The following is an 18,366-nucleotide window of genomic DNA, read 5'->3' as shown; positions in this document are numbered from 1 at the left end:
TCCCCTTCTCCCTGAGAGCTGCAAGCACCGTAGCACCGCTCACTCACATTTCTCTCATCACATGATCGGGTCTTCCTCACAGGCTACAAGTGAAGACAGACACACCGGAGACGCAACTGAGGGCGTCCTTATCCAATTCCGAGTTCCATATTGAAGATATTGAAAGAATTGTCCACATTTACGTTCAGCCAACAAGATGAGTAGGCCTAATGAACAGCAAAAGCATTAGCCTATGTCAATCTACTATCCCCCATAGTACAAAAGTTGACCTATTCTGTGAGAGAAATAAATATTCCAAACATAGTAATATATAATAATATAATAATAATATATGCCATTTAGCAGACGCTTTTATCCAAAGCGACTTACAGTCATGTGTGCATACATTCTACGTATGGGTGGTCCCGGGGATCGAACCCACTACCCTGGCGTTACAAGCGCCATGCTCTACCAACTGAGCTACAGAAGGACCATTTTATTGTTGTGGGATGCGATAGATCCCAAATTAATACAACCACTAGCATCAAAAAATGCTTTTTTATGCAATGAGGCTGACGCAACAGATCAGAACGTTTAGCTTAAAATGTTGATAAACTATTATTTATAAGCGCAGAAATGTGCACATGGCAGTATGCTATAAGAGGGAATGTTCCATTAGCGGGAAAACACCATTATCAAAAGTCACAGCAAGTGCAATTATGCATGTAATGCTTTTATTATAAAGGTACATTTTTATAGTGGAAATTATCTTCCCCAAACGTGACACTCACGCACTGCTTATGTATGCCAGTTAGGCTCTACACCCTTTGTAAAGCAGATTAATGTGCTTAATTTTAAGATGTTATTTGGCACAAACCTTTTCAAAACATATAGGCCTATGGGCTAAGCTACATGAGGTGTGTGACTATGATTTGAAAAAGTTGAAAATAAAGGCTTTGTTTCTTGCTGTCACCTGCTCCCTCTCCGTCCTCTAGGTCACCAGGCTGCTCATTATGGCTCAAACCTGTCACCATCATTACGTGCACCTGTGTGTCATCAGACTCACCTGGACTCAGGCTCCCCTGCTTCCACCGGCTCGTCAGGCTCTCATGCCTCAGCCGGATCACCAGTCTGGCAGGTTCCCGCGTCCCAGCCTGTGCCTGTAACAAGTTCCCGCGCATCAGCAGGGGTGACCGGTCTGCTCCTAATCCCCGGGATCGTCCCTTTGGTTGGCGTCCTGCGGCTGGCGCTGAACACGCCGGGGAGGGGTACCGTCACGTATGCTCTCTCTCCGGCGCTCTAGGTTGCCATGCTCTCGCATCTCAGCCAGACTGACAGGTTTCCCGCACCTCAGCAGAGGTGACTGGTCTGCTCCTGATCCCCGGGATCGTCATTTAGGTTAGCGTCCTGCGGCTGGAGCTGCTCGTTAGGAAGGGGGTACTGTCATGTGCTCCCTCTCCGGCCTCTGGGTCACTAGGCTGCTCATTATGTCGCACACCTGCGTGTCGTCAGACTCACCTGGACTCCATCACCTCCCTGATTACCTTCCCTATGGTTTGTTCCCCGGGCATCAAGTTTTCTGTTTCAGTTTCATGTCTGTGCATTGTTTGTGTTTTGGAGTATGTTATGTTTATTTATTTTAGGGAACACTCATTCCCTAAAATTGCTTCCCGACTCTCAGTGCACACGTTACACTTGCCTTAAGCTGGGCATCATTCACAAGTGATAATAGATCATTCACAAGTGATATTATTGGCTAATATTGTCACCCATCAGACAATTCTTGATTTTAATCCTGTCTTTACATATGTGTGAAATTTGTTTTGATTTCGAATGGATCATTATCTCGAAACAGTGGCAAGGGAAAAAAATAAATGTAATCTATGCACTTAAATAGCGATGGGAGCAGCTTTTCCCCACAGTTAATTTTCATGCCAGTTAGGTAGGCTATACTCCTGTTGTAAAGAGAAGCAATGTGCTTCATGTTAGGAATGTTGAGTAAAAAATATAGTAGGCCTAGCCTATAAAAAGCTGATGGGATCCTCCTCTTTTTAATAGAGGCCATCACCCTGTTTTCTCATGCAATTGCATAAACATAAGCTCATGGGCTCTCATGAAGTGTTTGATTAGATTTCAATGACATTTACATTGATGTCAGAGTAATTAGAGGGACAATCGAGTGCTGAGTACCACGCAGTTTGGAGCATCAGAGCTTGGAGAAACCCCATTCCCGTGACTAAACGGTCACGTGGAATTTGACTGCCTTCATAACTCTTGACTGCCGGTGTGGCAGTAATACGGTCACTGTAACAGCCCTACTCTGGAGCAGGTTTTCATCAAGGATCTCTCTCTATACTTTGTTACATTCACCTTTCCCTCAATCCTGACAAGTCTCCCAGTTCCTGCCGCTGAAAAACATCTCCACAGTACGATGCTGCCACCACCATGCTTCACCGTAGGGATGGTGCCAGGTTTCCTCCAGATGTGACGCTTGGAATTTAGACCAGGACACCTACACCACCCGATGTCACAGGAAGGCCAAAAAGATCATCAAGGCCATCAGACTGTTAAACAGCCATCACTGCCATCACATTGAGTGGCTACTGCCAACATACTGACTCAAACCTCTACCCACTTTAATAATTAAAAATTGGATGTAATAAATGTATCACTAGTCACTTTAAACAATGCCACTTTATATAATGTTTACATACCCTACATTACTCATCTCATATGTATATACTGTACTCTATACCATCTACTGCATCTTGCCTATGCCGTTCGGCCATCACTCATCCATATATTTATATGTACATATTCTTATTCATTCCTTTACACTTGTGTGTAAAAGGTAGTTGTTGTGAAATTGTTAGATTGCTTGTTAGATATTACTGCATGGTCGGAACTAGAAGCACAAGCATTTCGCTACACACACATTAACATCTGCTAACCATGTGTATGTGACCAATAAAATTGGATTTGATTTATATGTCTAGTCTGTGTACAGGGCCTATACAAGTCTACAATCCCCTTGGATTTCTTCACGTTTTATTGTGTTACAAAGTAGGATTAAAATAGATTTAGACTAATCGTCCTTTTTGGCAACTATCTACATGAAATACTATAATATCCAAGTGGAAGAAAAATGCGATATATTTTTTAAGATTAATGAAAAATAAAACTGTCATGTTTTGTCTTATATTGTCTTGTCATTTTGCTTTTCCTTCTGTTCGTTTTCCCCCTGCTGGTCTTTTTAGGTTCGTTCCCCTTTTTCTCTCTCCCTCCCTCTCTCTCTTCTCTCTATCGTTCCGTTCCTGCTCCCAGCTGTTCCTATTCCCCTAATCAATCATTTAGTCTTCCCACACCTGTTCCCTATCTTTTCCCCTGATTAGAGTCCCTATTTCTCCCCTTGTTTTCCGTTTCTGCCCTGTCGGATCCTTGTATATTGTTCACCGTGCTGTGTCTTTGTATCGCTCTGTCGTGTCGTGTTTCCCTCAGATGCTGCGTGGTGAGCAGGTGTCTGAGTCTGCTACGGTCAAGTGCCTTCCCGAGGCAACCTGCAGTTTATTATCGAGTCTCCAGTCAGTTCTCGTGATTACGAGTGGAATTGTTTTTTATGCTTTATTTACCGCTCCGATTTGTCTAGGAGTATTGCTATTTCCTTTAACTGGATTAAAGACTCTGTTTTCGCCAAGTCGCTTTTGGGTCCTCATTCACCTGCATAACAGAAGGATCCGACCAAAGAATGGACCCAGCGACTACAGACGCTCGTAACACTGCCGTCGAGATCCAAGGAGCCATGCTCGGCAGACACGAGCAGGAATTGTCTGCTGCTCGTCATGCCATGGAGAACCTGGCCGCTCAGGTTTCCGACCTCTCTGGACAGTTCCAGAGTCTTCGTCTCGTGCCACCTGTTACTTCCTGGTCTGCCGAGCCTCCGGAACCTAGGGTTAATAACCCACCTTGCTACTCCGGGCAGCCCAAGGAGTGCCGCTCCTTTCTCACCCAGTGTGATATTGTGTTCTCTCGCCAACCCAACACATACTCTAGAGAGAGAGCTCGGGTTGCTTACGTCATTTCACTCCTTACTGGCCGGGCTCGAGAGTGGGGCACAGCTATCTGGGAGGCAAGGGCTGATTGTTCAAACAATTACCAGAACTTTAAAGAGGAGATGATTCGGGTTTTTGACCGTTCAGTTTTTGGTAGGGAGGCTTCTAGGGCCCTGGCTTCCCTATGCCAAGGTGATCGATCCATAACGGATTACTCTATAGAGTTTCGCACTCTTGCTGCCTCTAGTGACTGGAACGAGCCGGCGCTGCTCGCTCGTTTTCTGGAGGGACTCCACGCAGTGGTTAAAGATGAGATTCTCTCCCGGGAGGTTGCTTCCAGTGTGGACTCTTTGATTGCTCTCGCCATCCGCATAGAACGACGGGTAGATCTTCGTCACCAAGCTCGTGGAAGAGAGCTTGCGTCAACGGTGTTTCCCTGCTCCGCATCGCAACCATCTCCCTCCTCTGGCTCAGAGACTGAGCCCATGCAGCTGGGAGGTATTCGCATCTCGACTAAGGAGAGGGAACGGAGGATCACCAACCGCCTGTGCCTCTATTGCGGATTTGATGGACATTTTGTCAATTCATGTCCAGTAAAAGCCAGAGCTCATCAGTAAGCGGAGGGCTACTGGTGAGCGCTACTACTCAGGTCTCTCCATCTAGATCCTGTACTACTATGTCGGTCCATCTACGCTGGACCGGTTCGGGTGCTACATGCAGTGCCTTGATAGACTCTGGGGCTGAGGGTTGTTTCATGGACGAAGCATGGGCTCGGAAACATGACATTCCTTTCAGACAGTTAGACAAGCCTACGCCCATGTTCGCCTTAGATGGTAGTCATCTTCCCTGTATCAGATTTGAGACACTACCTTTAACCCTCACAGTATCTGGTAACCACAGTGAGACTATTTCTTTTTTGATTTTTCGTTCACCTTTTACACCTGTTGTTTTGGGTCATCCCTGGCTAGTATGTCATAATCCTTCTATTAATTGGTCTAGTAATTCTATCCTATCCTGGAACGTTTCTTGTCATGTGAAGTGTTTAATGTCTGCCATCCCTCCCATTTCTTCTGTCCCCACTTCTCAGGAGGAACCTGGCGATTTGACAGGAGTGCCGGAGGAATATCATGATCTGCGCACGGTCTTCAGTCGGTCCCGAGCCAACTCCCTTCCTCCTCACCGGTCGTATGATTGTAGTATTGATCTCCTTCCGGGGACCACTCCTCCTCGGGGTAGACTATACTCTCTGTCGGCTCCCGAACGTAAGGCTCTCGAGGATTATTTGTCTGTGTCCCTTGACGCCGGTACCATAGTGCCTTCTTCCTCTCCGGCCGGGGCGGGTTTTTTTTTTGTTAAGAAAAAGGACGGTACTCTGCGCCCCTGCGTGGATTATCGAGGGCTGAATGACATAACGGTTAAGAATCGTTATCCGCTTCCCCTTATGTCATCAGCCTTCGAGATTCTGCAGGGAGCCAGGTGCTTTACTAAGTTGGACCTTCGTAACGCTTACCATCTCGTGCGCATCAGAGAGGGGGACGAGTGGAAAACGGCGTTTAACACTCCGTTAGGGCATTTTGAGTACCGGGTTCTGCCGTTTGGTCTCGCCAATGCGCCAGCTGTTTTTCAGGCATTAGTTAATGATGTTCTGAGAGACATGCTGAACATCTTTGTTTTTGTCTACCTTGACGATATCCTGATTTTTTCACCGTCACTCGAGATTCATGTTCAGCACGTTCGACGTGTTCTCCAGAGCCTTTTAGAGAATTGTCTCTACGTGAAGGCTGAGAAGTGCTCTTTTCATGTCTCCTCCGTTACTTTTCTCGGTTCCGTTATTTCCGCTGAAGGCATTCAGATGGATTCCGCTAAGGTCCAAGCTGTCAGTGAGTGGCCCGTTCCAAGGTCACGTGTCGAGTTGCAGCGCTTTCTAGGTTTCGCTAATTTCTATCGGCGTTTCATTCGTAATTTCGGTCAAGTTGCTGCCCCTCTCACAGCTCTTACTTCTGTCAAGACGTGTTTTAAGTGGTCCGGTTCCGCCCAGGAGCTTTTGATCTTCTAAAAGAACGTTTTACGTCCGCTCCTATCCTCGTTACTCCTGACGTCACTAGACAATTCATTGTCGAGGTTGACGCTTCAGAGGTAGGCGTGGGAGCCATTCTATCCCAGCGCTTCCAGTCTGACGATAAGGTTCATCCTTGCGCTTATTTTTCTCATCGCCTGTCGCCATCTGAACGCAACTATGATGTGGGTAACCGCGAACTGCTCGCCATCCGCTTAGCCCTAGGCGAATGGCGACAGTGGTTGGAGGGGCGACCGTTCCTTTGTCGTTTGGACAGACCATAAGAACCTTGAGTACATCCGTTCTGCCAAACGACTTAATGCTCGTCAAGCTCGTTGGGCGTTATTTTTCGCTCGTTTCGAGTTTGTGATTTCTTACCGTCCGGGTAGCAAGAACACCAAGCCTGATGCCTTATCCAGGCTTTTTAGTTCTTCTGTGGCTTCTACTGATCCCGAGGGGATTCTTCCTTATGGGCGTGTTGTCGGGTTGACAGTCTGGGGAATTGAAAGACAGGTTAAGCAAGCACTCACGCACACTGCGTCGCCGCGCGCTTGTCCTAGTAACCTTCTTTTCGTTCCTGTTTCCACTCGTCTGGCTGTTCTTCAGTGGGCTCACTCTGCCAAGTTAGCTGGTCATCCCGGTGTTTGAGGCACTCTTGCTTCTATTCGCCAGAGCTTTTGGTGGCCGACCCAGGAGCGTGACACGCGCCGTTTCGTGGCTGCTTGTTCGGACTGCGCGCAGACTAAGTCAGGTAACTCTCCTCCTGCCGGTCGTCTCAGACCGCTCCCCATTCCTTCTCGACCATGGTCTCACATCGCCCTAGACTTCATTACCGGTCTGCCTTTGTCTGCGGGGAAGACTGTGATTCTTACGGTTGTCGATAGGTTCTCTAAGGCGGCACATTTCATTCCTCTCGCTAAACTTCCTTCCGCTAAGGAGACGGCACAAATCATCATCGAGAATGTGTTCAGAATTCATGGCCTCCCGTTAGACTCCGTTTCAGACAGAGGTCCGCAATTCACGTCACAGTTTTGGAGGGAGTTCTGTCGTTTGATTGGTGCGTCCGTCAGTCTCTCTTCCGGGTTTCATCCCCAGTCTAACGGTCAAGCAGAGAGGGCCAATCAGACGATTGGTCGCATACTACGCAGCCTTTCTTTCAGAAACCCTGCGTCTTGGGCAGAACAGCTCCCCTGGGCAGAATACGCTCACAACTCGCTTCCTTCGTCTGCTACCGGGTTATCTCCGTTTCAGAGTAGTCTGGGTTACCAGCCTCCTCTGTTCTCATCCCAGCTTGCCGAGTCCAGCGTTCCCTCCGCTCAAGCGTTTGTCCAACGTTGTGAGCGCACCTGGAGGAGGGTGAGGTCTGCACTTTGCCGTTACAGGGCACAGACTGTGAGAGCCGCCAATAAACGTAGGATTAAGAGTCCAAGGTATTGTTGCGGCCAGAGAGTGTGGCTTTCCACTCGCAACCTTCCTCTTACGACAGCTTCTCGTAAGTTGACTCCGCGGTTCATTGGTCCGTTCCGTGTCTCCCAGGTCGTCAATCCTGTCGCTGTGCGACTGCTTCTTCCGCGACATCTTCGTCGCGTCCATCCTGTCTTCCATGTCTCCTGTGTCAAGCCCTTTCTTCGCACCCCCGTTCATCTTCCCTCCCCCCTCCCGTCCTTGTCGAGCGCACCTATTTACAAGGTACGTAGGATCATGGACATGCGTTCTCGGGGACGGGGTCACCAATACTTAGTGGATTGGGAGGGTTACGGTCCTGAGGAGAGGAGTTGGGTTCCGTCTCGGGACGTGCTGGACCGTTCACTGACTGATGATTTCCTCCGTTGCCGCCAGGATTCCTCCTCGAGTGCGCCAGGAGGCGCTCGGTGAGTGGGGGGGTACTGTCATGTTTTGTCTTATATTGTCTTGTCATTTTGCTTTTCCTTCTGTTCGTTTTCCCCCTGCTGGTCTTTTTATGTTCGTTCCCCTTTTTCTCTCTCCCTCCCTCTCTCTCTTCTCTCTATCGTTCCGTTCCTGCTCCCAGCTGTTCCTATTCCCCTAATCAATCATTTAGTCTTCCCACACCTGTTCCCTATCTTTTCCCCTGATTAGAGTCCCTATTTCTCCCCTTGTTTTCCGTTTCTGCCCTGTCGGATCCTTGTATATTGTTCACCGTGCTGTGTCTTTGTATCGCTCTGTCGTGTCGTGTTTCCCTCAGATGCTGCGTGGTGAGCAGGTGTCTGAGTCTGCTACGGTCAAGTGCCTTCCCGAGGCAACCTGCAGTTTATTATCGAGTCTCCAGTCAGTTCTCGTGATTACGAGTGGAATTGTTTTTTATGCTTTATTTACCGCTCCGATTTGTCTAGGAGTATTGCTATTTCCTTTAACTGGATTAAAGACTCTGTTTTTGCCAAGTCGCTTTTGGGTCCTCATTCACCTGCATAACAAAAACACTCTATACCTTGATTAGATAAGTATTCACCCCCTGAGTCAATACATGTTAGACTCACCTTTGGCAGCGATTACAGCTGTGAGCCTTCTTGGATAAGTCTCATAAGAGCTTTGCACACCTGTATTGTGCCATATATGCCCATTGTTCTTTTTACAATTCCTCCAGCTTTGTCAAGGTTTTGGGTATCATAGCTAGACAGCAATTTTCAAGTCTTGCCAAGCAGATTTAAGTCAAAACTGTTACTTGGCCACTCACTGTCTTCTTGGTAAGCATCTCCAGTGTAGATTTGGCTTTATGTAGTAGGTTATTGTCCTGTTGAAAGGTGAATTCCTTTCCCAGTCTGGTGTAAAGCAGACTGAAGCAGGTTTTTCTCCATGAGTTTGCCTGTGTTTAGCTCCATCACATTAATTTTCATACTGAAAAACTCTCCAGTCTTTGTCATTGTCAAGCATACACATACCATGATGCAGCCACCACCATGCTTGAAAATAAGGAGGCAGTTACTGAGTGATGTGTTGTGTTGGATTTGCCTTAAACATAAGGCTTTGCATTTAGGCCAAAATGTTTATTCCTTTAGAGTGTTTTTTTTTCAGTATTACTTTAGTGTCTTGTTGCGTACATATGCATGTTTTGGAATATTTTTGTCTATATATTTCTAATGTTTTTTCACTCTGTCAATTAGGTTAATACAATGCTGTTGATCCATCCTCGTTTTTTTTTACCATCACAGCCATTGAACTCTGCAGCTGTTTTAAAATCACCAACGGCCTCATCGCGACATCCCTAAGTAGTTTAATGCATCATCCACATCATAATTATTTACTGGACCGTGCTTAAAGATATATTTTGTCTGATTTGTTATTTGATTTGTTATTGTTACACATCTACCAATCACTGCTCTTCTTTATGAGGCTTTAGAAAAGTCCCCTGATAATTTTAGTTGAATATGTGCTTGAAATTCAATACTTGGCTAAGGGACCTTACAGATGTTGTATGTATGGGAGACAGAGGAAGGGCTAGTTATTCAAAAATCATGTCAACCCCTATTATAGAGTGAGTCCATATAACTTATTAATATGTGATTTGTTACATTTGACTTATTTTTCTCCCCAATTTCGTCATATCCAATTACGATCTTGTTTCATCGCTGCAACTCCCCAATGGGCTCGGGAGAGGCAAAGGTCAAGTCACGCGTCCTCTGAAACATGACCCGCCAAACCACGCTCCTTAACACCCGCCTGCTTAACCCAGAAGAATGTGTCGGAGGAAACACTGTTCAACTGAAGACCGAAGCCAGCCTGCAGGTGCACGGCCCGGTACAAGGAGTCGCTAGAGTGCGATGAGCCAAGTAAAGCCCCCCCCCCCCCCAACCAAACCCTCCCCTAACCCAGACAATCCAATTACGATCTTGTCTCATCGCTGCAACTCCCCAACGGGCTCGGGAGAGGCAAAGGTCAAGTCACGCGTCCTCTGAAACATGACCCGCCAAACCACGCTCCTTAACACCCGCCTGCTTAACCCAGAAGAATGTGTCGGAGGAAACACTGTTCAACTGAAGACCGAAGTCAGCCTGCAGGTGCACGGCCTGGCACAAGGAGTCGCTAGAGTGCGATGAGCCAAGTAAAGGCCCCCCCCCCCCCGGGCTCGGGAGAGGCGAAGGTCAAGTCACGCGTCAAGAGTTCAATCTTAGGTTAATCAGAACAGAAAATCTTCTATCTCATGGTCTGAGAGCCCTTTAGGTGCCTTTTGGCAAACTCCAAGGGGCTGTCATGTGCCTTTTACTGAGGAGTGGCTTCCGTCTGGCCACTCTACCATGAAGGCCTAATTGGTTGAGTGCTGCAGAGATGATTTTCCTTCCGGAAGGTTCTCCCATCTCCACAGAGGAACTCTGGAGCTCTGTCAGAGTGACCAATGGGTTCTTGGGCACATCTCTAACCAAGGCCCTTCTCTCCCGATTGCTCAGTTTGGCTGAGCGGCCAGCTCTATGAAGAGTCTTGGTGGTTCCAAACTTTTTCCATTGAAGAATGATGGAGGCCACTGTGTTCTTGGGGACCTTCAATGCTGCAGAAATATTTTGGTAACCTTCCCCAGATCTGTGCCTCGACACAATCCTGTCTCGGAGCTCCTCGGGCAATTCCTTTGACCTCATGGCTTGGTTTTTGCTCTGACATGCACTGTCAACTGTGGGACTTTGTATAGACAGGTGTATGCCTTTCCAAATCATGTCCAATCAATTGAATTTACTCCAGGTGGGCTCCAATCAAGTGGTAGAAACACCTCAAGGATGATCAATAGAATCAAGATGCACCTGAGCTCAACTTCGAGTCTCATAACAAAGGGTCTGAATACTTATGTAAATACGTTTTTATTTAGTTTTTATATATATATATATATATATATATATATATATACATTTGCCTTTGTTATTATGGAGTAGTGCGTGTAGATTGATGAGGAAAACCATTTAATTTAATCAATTTTAGAATAAAGCTGTAACAAAACAAAATGTGGGAAAAGTCAAGGGGTCTGAATACTTTCCAAATTCACTGTCAGCAAGTGTGTGTATGTTTTAGTATACTGAGTCCTTGTGATTAAATACAAAATGACCTTCAAAGCATATTCAGGACCTATATAAATATTACCATGTAGCATGCCCCAGCGTCTCCTGATTTGAAGGTTGACTTCAGACGGTTGTGATTTGAGTTTCAAATGGCTATTATGCAGCATGTACCCTGTGAGTAGAGAAACTGATGTGTCTGCTAGGTCATTGTGATCATGCATACAGGGTCTCCCTCCATGTTCAAAGCTGATGCACTTTGTCATACTGATCAGCAGAATGAGTCCTGTTCCTCCTCCTCAGATAACGTACACCATTGCCAAGACCTACCAGCCTCTGAAGCCAGGGACTGTCCTCGCCTTCCAGAATGCAGCCCTGGGGAGCGTTGGTGAGTCACACACACGCTGGAATACTTTATTCAAAAAGTCACATTGACGAGAGTACATTCTGAGTACAAAGAACTGAAGTATTTTAAAGGTCATAGGGATACTTGGAATCGTTTCATTATGAGTCATTCATACATCCACACACAAGCAAATACACACAGACACACAACTGTTTTTGTCTGAAGGATTATGGGGCTGGAAATAATTGCTATTGTATGCAGGCCCTTGATAAGATCTCAAGCTTACAGGTATTCTCTCTGGCTCTCAAAGACCCCCCCCCCCCCCCAAATAAAGAACATACTGTTTTTAATACAGTGCACTGAAGCTCTTCACATATTGAAAGCATTAGAGGGGTTTGTTAAACAGACAAGTTATAAACTGTATTACTGTATTTGTTTGGTATTAAATGGTAAAAGGGTTGGACCTTTATGTCATCAAATATAAAAAAAAAAATATATATATATATATATATATATATATATATATATATATATATATATATATATATATATATATATATATATATATATATATATAAACGTGGTCCCTACACTAGAAGAAAAAGCCATATATCAGACTGGCCAATAAAAATAAAAGATTAAGATGGACAAAAGAACACAGACACTGGACAGAGGAACTGAGCATCCCTGAGTCGCCTCTTCACTGTTGACGTTGAGACTGGTGTTTTGCGGGTAGTATTTCATGAAGCTGCCAGTACTGCCAAAACAAGCAAGTATAGTGTAGAAAATATTGTACCATGTAAACCGATGTGAAATATATTCCCCATAAGCAAAAATATACTATTTTCAGCTGTTTGAAGCTGGTGTACAAAACCGAAAGTAAAAGACACAAAAACTAAACTTAAGAACGGGAACCATAGAAATAACATACATAAAACAGATATACCGTTTGTTAGTCTTTTTTTAATGAGAATGACAGATCCATAACTCACATTTCTATGTGAATTTGGTCAGGTTGCCTAAAAAGTTACATAATGCAGCTTTAAGTGTGATATAAAAAAAAATATTAATGGTGATCCACATCAAATCAGCATAACCAATATTTCAGTGTGGCTTTTCTCAGGGAAAGCTAAATCTCTCCACCACCCCCTCTCTCTTCACCCCCAGAGATGAAGCAGTTCTTGAGCAACCGTAGGCGTGACTCCCACATGAACTGGTTTGATAGTTCTTCGGACTGGGAGCAGGAACTGGAGAGGACCGGGGCCTGCGGCTGGAGGGTCAGCTCTGTCAATGACCGCTTTGAGATGTCCACCAGGTAGCCTATACACCCACCACCTGAAACTTTCCTGGTGGTTCACCTGTATGGAACTTTATTAGTGGAAAATATAAAATATATTATATAGTTGCCCAATCTGGTCCTGTTACCGTTGGGCTGGAACAGAAACCTGCGCACACTGTGCTCCTAGTGTAAAGTCAGTGTCCTAGCCCAAATGCCCATTAAACTTGCAATGGTTAATGTCATTTTATCCTACTTCATGTCAGTCTGCCCAAGTTCAACGTGGTCCCTCAGAAAGTTCTAGACACTGAGCTGAAGAAGACCTTTGCCCACTTCAACGAGGGACGCATTCCTGTAAGTAGAACTCTACCACTTATCAATATCAGTCATTCCTGTAAGTAGAACTCTACCACTCATCAATATCAGTTATTCCTGTAAGTAGAACTCTACCACTCATCAATATCAGTCATTCCTGTAAGTAGAACTCTACCACTCATCAATATCAGTCATTCCTGTAAGTAGAACTCTACCACTCATCAATATCAGTCATTCCTGTAAGTAGAACTCTACCACTCATCAATATCAGTCATTCCTGTAAGTAGAACTCTACCACTCATCAATATCAGTCATTCCTGTAAGTAGAACTCTACCACTCATCATATGACCCCTCAATATCAGTCATTCCTGTAAGTAGAACTCTACCACTCATCAATATCAGTCATTCCTGTAAGTAGAACTCTACCACTCATCAATATCAGTCATTCCTGTAAGTAGAACTCTACCACTCATCAATATCAGTCATTCCTGTAAGTTGAACTTTACCACTCATCATATGACCCCTCAATATCAGTCAGGTCAGAAAATCCAGTTAAAATCTCATGTCCTGGTCACTAAGAACTCATACAGGGATTTTAAAACATATCCAAAAACCATTACTATTGAGACCACATTGTGTCTAAATCTGTGTGACTGTTGTCCTCCAGCGCTGGTGTTGGCGTCATCCTCGGGGCAGTGACCTGCTACGGATGGCCAGCTTCCAGAACAACATCTATCATGAGAAGGATGACATCAGGTGTGTGTGTGGGTTTGTGTTTGTGGTGTGTGTGCGAGAGAGACAGAGGAAGATAGAGATAAACATAGTCATAGTGTTGTTGATTGCTTTTATGGTAAAGGCTATTGCTTCTCAACAGAATGTTTAAGTCAAAACTAACCTGTAATCATGTACATGTTACCCGGCCATTCTTGAGATGGGACAGGTTAGCAAGCTTTTGTGAAATGCTATTCCTTGTGCATGTCTGAGACAGTGCTTAGCCTGGGGGCAAGACAGTTTACTAGCCCTGGGCTATGGTTACAAAGTAATGGAATGTGACATGTCTAATCACAGAGAATAATGCTAAGGGCTCCCTGTGTGTCTGTCCTGTGGGGTGTAGGAACCTGGAGTTGATCCTGTTTGGGGGCCAGTCTCTATGTGTGGTGGTGGAGCTGGGAGACGAGATGCCTTCACCCACAGACATACAGCTGGCACACACCCGCCTACGGGCTCTGTGTCTGGGAGGTCAGTACAAACCTTCTGCACCTTTTGGAAAGTCAAGTGTATTAGTCTGTGTTTTAATGTATCTGACAAAGACCCACATTGGATCAAATGTTGGTCAAAATGTTGCTACAGTGCATTTAAACATAGGAGTGTATTCTGTTTCCGTTTCACATGATAGCCTGCAACCAGTGACATTTGAGTGGGGTTGCCAGTTTCATTGGCAAGCCCTCCCCTTGCCTCTCCCGTCTTTTTTATTTGTTGACAAATGAATTCGCTTTAGCACAGGTTTTACACCGCATCTATGGAGGAGCACTCTAGCCCTGAGGGACAGTGGGCATGCAGATTTTATAGAGGACATGAAGTGGTGTTAATCTGTTTCCATGTGCTTCCCATTACAATGCTACTGAGACAGAGATGGTGGGCTAGTAGAGATCACATTCAGATGACAAGACCCCAGACACCAATTTACCTCCTGAAATTACGGATTTGGATTCAAGACAAAATCCCCAATAAATGAATGTATACCCCCTCATATAAGTGTATACCAGTGGTGTAAAGTACTTAAGTAAAAATACTTTACAGGACTACTTAAGTAGTTACTATTTATATTTTTGACAACTTTTACTTTTACTCCACTGCATTCCTAAATAGAATAATGTACTTTTTACTCCTTACATTTTCCCTGACCCCCAAAAGCACTGATTACATTTTGAACGCTTAGGAGGACAGGAAATGTGTCTAATTCTCACACTTATCAAGAGAACATCCCTGGTCATCTCTACTGCCTCTAATCTGGCAGACTCACTAAACCTAAATGCTTCATTTGTAAATTATGTTTGAGTGTTGAACTGTGCCCCTAGCTATCCGTAAATAAAAAATAAAATAATATGTCGTCTGGTTTGCTTAATATAAGAAATGTTTAATAATTTATACTTTTACCTTTGATACTTAAGTAGATTTCAAACCAAATGCTTTTAGACTTTTACTCAAGTAGTATTTTACATTTACATTACATTTAAGTCATTTAGCAGACGCTCTTATCCAGAGCGACTTACAAATTGGTGCATTCACCTTATGACATCCAGTGGAACAGCCACTTTACAATAGTGCATCTACATATTTTAAGGGGGGAGGGGGTGAGAAGGATTACTTTATCCTATCCTAGGTATTCCTTAAAGAGGTGGGGTTTCAGGTGTCTCCGGAAGGTGGTGATTGACTCCGCTGTCCTGGCGTCGTGAGGGAGTTTGTTCCACCATTGGGGAGCCAGAGCAGCGAACAGTTTTGACTGGGCTGAGCGGGAACTGTACTTCCTCAGTGGTAGGGAGGCGAGCAGGCCAGAGGTGGATGAACGCAGTGCCCTTATTTGGGTGTAGGGCCTGATCAGAGCCTGGAGGTACTGAGGTGCCGTTCCCCTCACAGCTCCGTAGGCAAGCACCATGGTCTTGTAGTGGATGCGAGCTTCAACTGGAAGCCAGTGGAGAGAGCGGAGGAGCGGGGTGACGTGAGAAAACTTGGGAAGGTTGAACACTAGACGGGCTGCGGCGTTCTGGATGAGTTGTAGGGGTTTAATGGCACAGGCAGGGAGCCCAGCCAACAGCGAGTTGCAGTAATCCAGACGGGAGATGACAAGTGCCTGGATTAGGACCTGCGCCGCTTCCTGTGTGAGGCAGGGTCGTACTCTGCGGATGTTGTAGAGCATGAACCTACAGGAACGGGCCACCGCCTTGATGTTAGTTGAGAACGACAGGGTGTTGTCCAGGATCACGCCAAGGTTCTTAGCGCTCTGGGAGGAGGACACAATGGAGTTGTCAACCGTGATGGCGAGATCATGGAACGGGCAGTCCTTCCCCGGGAGGAAGAGCAGCTCCGTCTTGCCGAAGTTCAGCTTGAGGTGGTGATCCGTCATCCACACTGATATGTCTGCCAGACATGCAGAGATGCGATTCGCCACCTGGTCATCAGAAGGGGGAAAGGATAAGATTAATTGTGTGTCGTCTGCATAGCAATGATAGGAGAGACCATGTGAGGTTATGACAGAGCCAAGTGACTTGGTGTATAGCGAGAATAGGAGAGGGCCTAGAACAGAGCCCTGGGGGACACCAGTGGTGAGAGCGCATGGTGAGGAGACAGATTCTCGCCACGCCACCTGGTAGGAGCGACCTGTCAGGTAGGACGCAATCCAAGCGTGGGCCACGCCGGAGATGCCCAACTCGGAGAGGGTGGAGAGGAGGATCTGATGGTTCACAGTATCGAAGGCAGCCGATAGGTCTAGAAGGATGAGAGCAGAGGAGAGAGAGTTAGCTTTAGCGGTGCGGAGCGCCTCCGTGATACAGAGAAGAGCAGTCTCAGTTGAATGACTAGTCTTGAAACCTGACTGATTTGGATCAAGAAGGTCATTCTGAGAGAGATAGCGGGAGAGCTGACCAAGGACGGCACGTTCAAGAGTTTTGGAGAGAAAAGAAAGAAGGGATACTGGTCTGTAGTTGTTGACATCGGAGGGATCGAGTGTAGGTTTTTTCAGAAGGGGTGCAACTCTCGCTCTCTTGAAGACGGAAGGGACGTAGCCAGCGGTCAGGGATAAGTTGATGAGCGAGGTGAGGTAAGGGAGAAGGTCTCCGGAAATGGTCTGGAGAAGAGAGGAGGGGATAGGGTCAAGCGGGCAGGTTGTTGGGCGGCCGGCCGTCACAAGACGCGAGATTTCATCTGGAGACAGAGGGGAGAAAGAGGTCAGAGCACAGGGTAGGGCAGTGTGAGCAGAACCAGCGGTGTCGTTTGACTTAGCAAACGAGGATCGGATGTCGTCGACCTTCTTTTCAAAATGGTTGACGAAGTCATCTGCAGAGAGGGAGGAGGGGGGGGGAGGGGGAGGAGGATTCAGGAGGGAGGAGAAGGTGGCAAAGAGCTTCCTAGGGTTAGAGGCAGATGCTTGGAATTTAGAGTGGTAGAAAGTGGCTTTAGCAGCAGAGACAGAGGAGGAAAATGTAGAGAGGAGGGAGTGAAAGGATGCCAGGTCCGCAGGGAGGCGAGTTTTCCTCCATTTCCGCTCGGCTGATTTTACTGGGGGACTTTTACTGGAGCCACTTCCTTTGAAGGTATCTTTACTTTACAAGTATGAAAATGAGGTACTTTTTCCATCACTGGCGTACACTACTCTTATTTTACGATATGTGAGCACCATGTGATGGTGGCGTGTTTTTCCTGACGCTTCTTCCTCTAATGCTGTGAGATGTCAAAAATCTTTGAGAGACTGTTTCCTAGACTAGGAGACAACTAGTTTCCTAGACAACACCCTCTCTGTTGTGCTGATGTGGAGTTTACAGGGACAGGGCAGGGCACACCACAGGTCACTGACTCCCATGGCATCACACATTGCCAACACAATGCTCACATTGTTTGCTTTATTGTGTGATACCTCTACACAAGGCCAAGGGATTTGGATAGACAACAACCCCACACATCTGTGGGCCTCACTCATCATGTCATGCTTCAACTACCTTAACAATTGTGAAATATTTTTTAAAGACTAAAACAATATGTTTTCAGAAGATATTTATTTACAGCCAAACTCATTTGGTATGTAGAGCTATGGATGTTATTTAAAGATTTCAGGTGCAATAGTATATCTTAAAACTTGTCAAATCCCCACTCTAATTTATGTACAATAAAGCTCCTTCGACAAAAACATGAACAAGGTTTCTTTGTCTTCTGTGTTGGTCCACAGACATCTCCACATCTGTGTCAGTGCCAGATGACAAATGGCTGTCTACGCTGGAGAGCACCCATTGGCTGGACTACACCAGGTGAGCGGTCCTGATTGGCTTCTCATCAAAGCAATAAATCATCTGTAATAAATGTGCCGGGCCTACATTGAGTTGGTTGATTTTAAAAAAATGTCTACCTAGCAATGATAGTGAATAGCGCAATGTTGATGTAGTATGAATGTACCATTATAGCACATTAGCCTATCCCTGGTTGAATATGTGGCTTTATTGTGTTACATTAGCTGTAAGCAGATTTAGAATGCTCTAACATACTGTTACAGAACATACCTTTAGCATGAGGCTATAATAGGCCTACACACATGGATGTTGAATGTAGCTCTCATATATTCAACACGTGTGTGAGCCTGCTA

General features: G+C 45.7%; 1 protein-coding gene across 1 annotated transcript in view; it reads left to right on the top strand.

Annotated features, from left to right (window-relative positions):
- Nucleotides 1-18,366, top strand: part of LOC124004682 (myotubularin-related protein 11-like) — a 39,554-nt gene that overhangs the window by 14,877 nt on the left and 6,311 nt on the right. The window contains exons 6-11 of the mRNA XM_046313373.1: nucleotides 11,382-11,466; nucleotides 12,592-12,739; nucleotides 12,967-13,054; nucleotides 13,684-13,772; nucleotides 14,131-14,255; nucleotides 17,956-18,034. Of these exons, the coding sequence (XP_046169329.1) occupies nucleotides 11,382-11,466; nucleotides 12,592-12,739; nucleotides 12,967-13,054; nucleotides 13,684-13,772; nucleotides 14,131-14,255; nucleotides 17,956-18,034 (614 nt within the window). The remainder of the gene's footprint in view (nucleotides 1-11,381; nucleotides 11,467-12,591; nucleotides 12,740-12,966; nucleotides 13,055-13,683; nucleotides 13,773-14,130; nucleotides 14,256-17,955; nucleotides 18,035-18,366) is intronic.

Source organism: Oncorhynchus gorbuscha, linkage group LG19 (genome assembly GCF_021184085.1).
Source record: "Oncorhynchus gorbuscha isolate QuinsamMale2020 ecotype Even-year linkage group LG19, OgorEven_v1.0, whole genome shotgun sequence".
In the NCBI taxonomy this organism is placed as follows: Eukaryota; Metazoa; Chordata; class Actinopteri; order Salmoniformes; family Salmonidae; genus Oncorhynchus; species Oncorhynchus gorbuscha.
The sequence above is the reverse complement of the archived record's forward strand: the minus strand, read 5'-3'. Positions and strand labels throughout refer to the sequence as shown.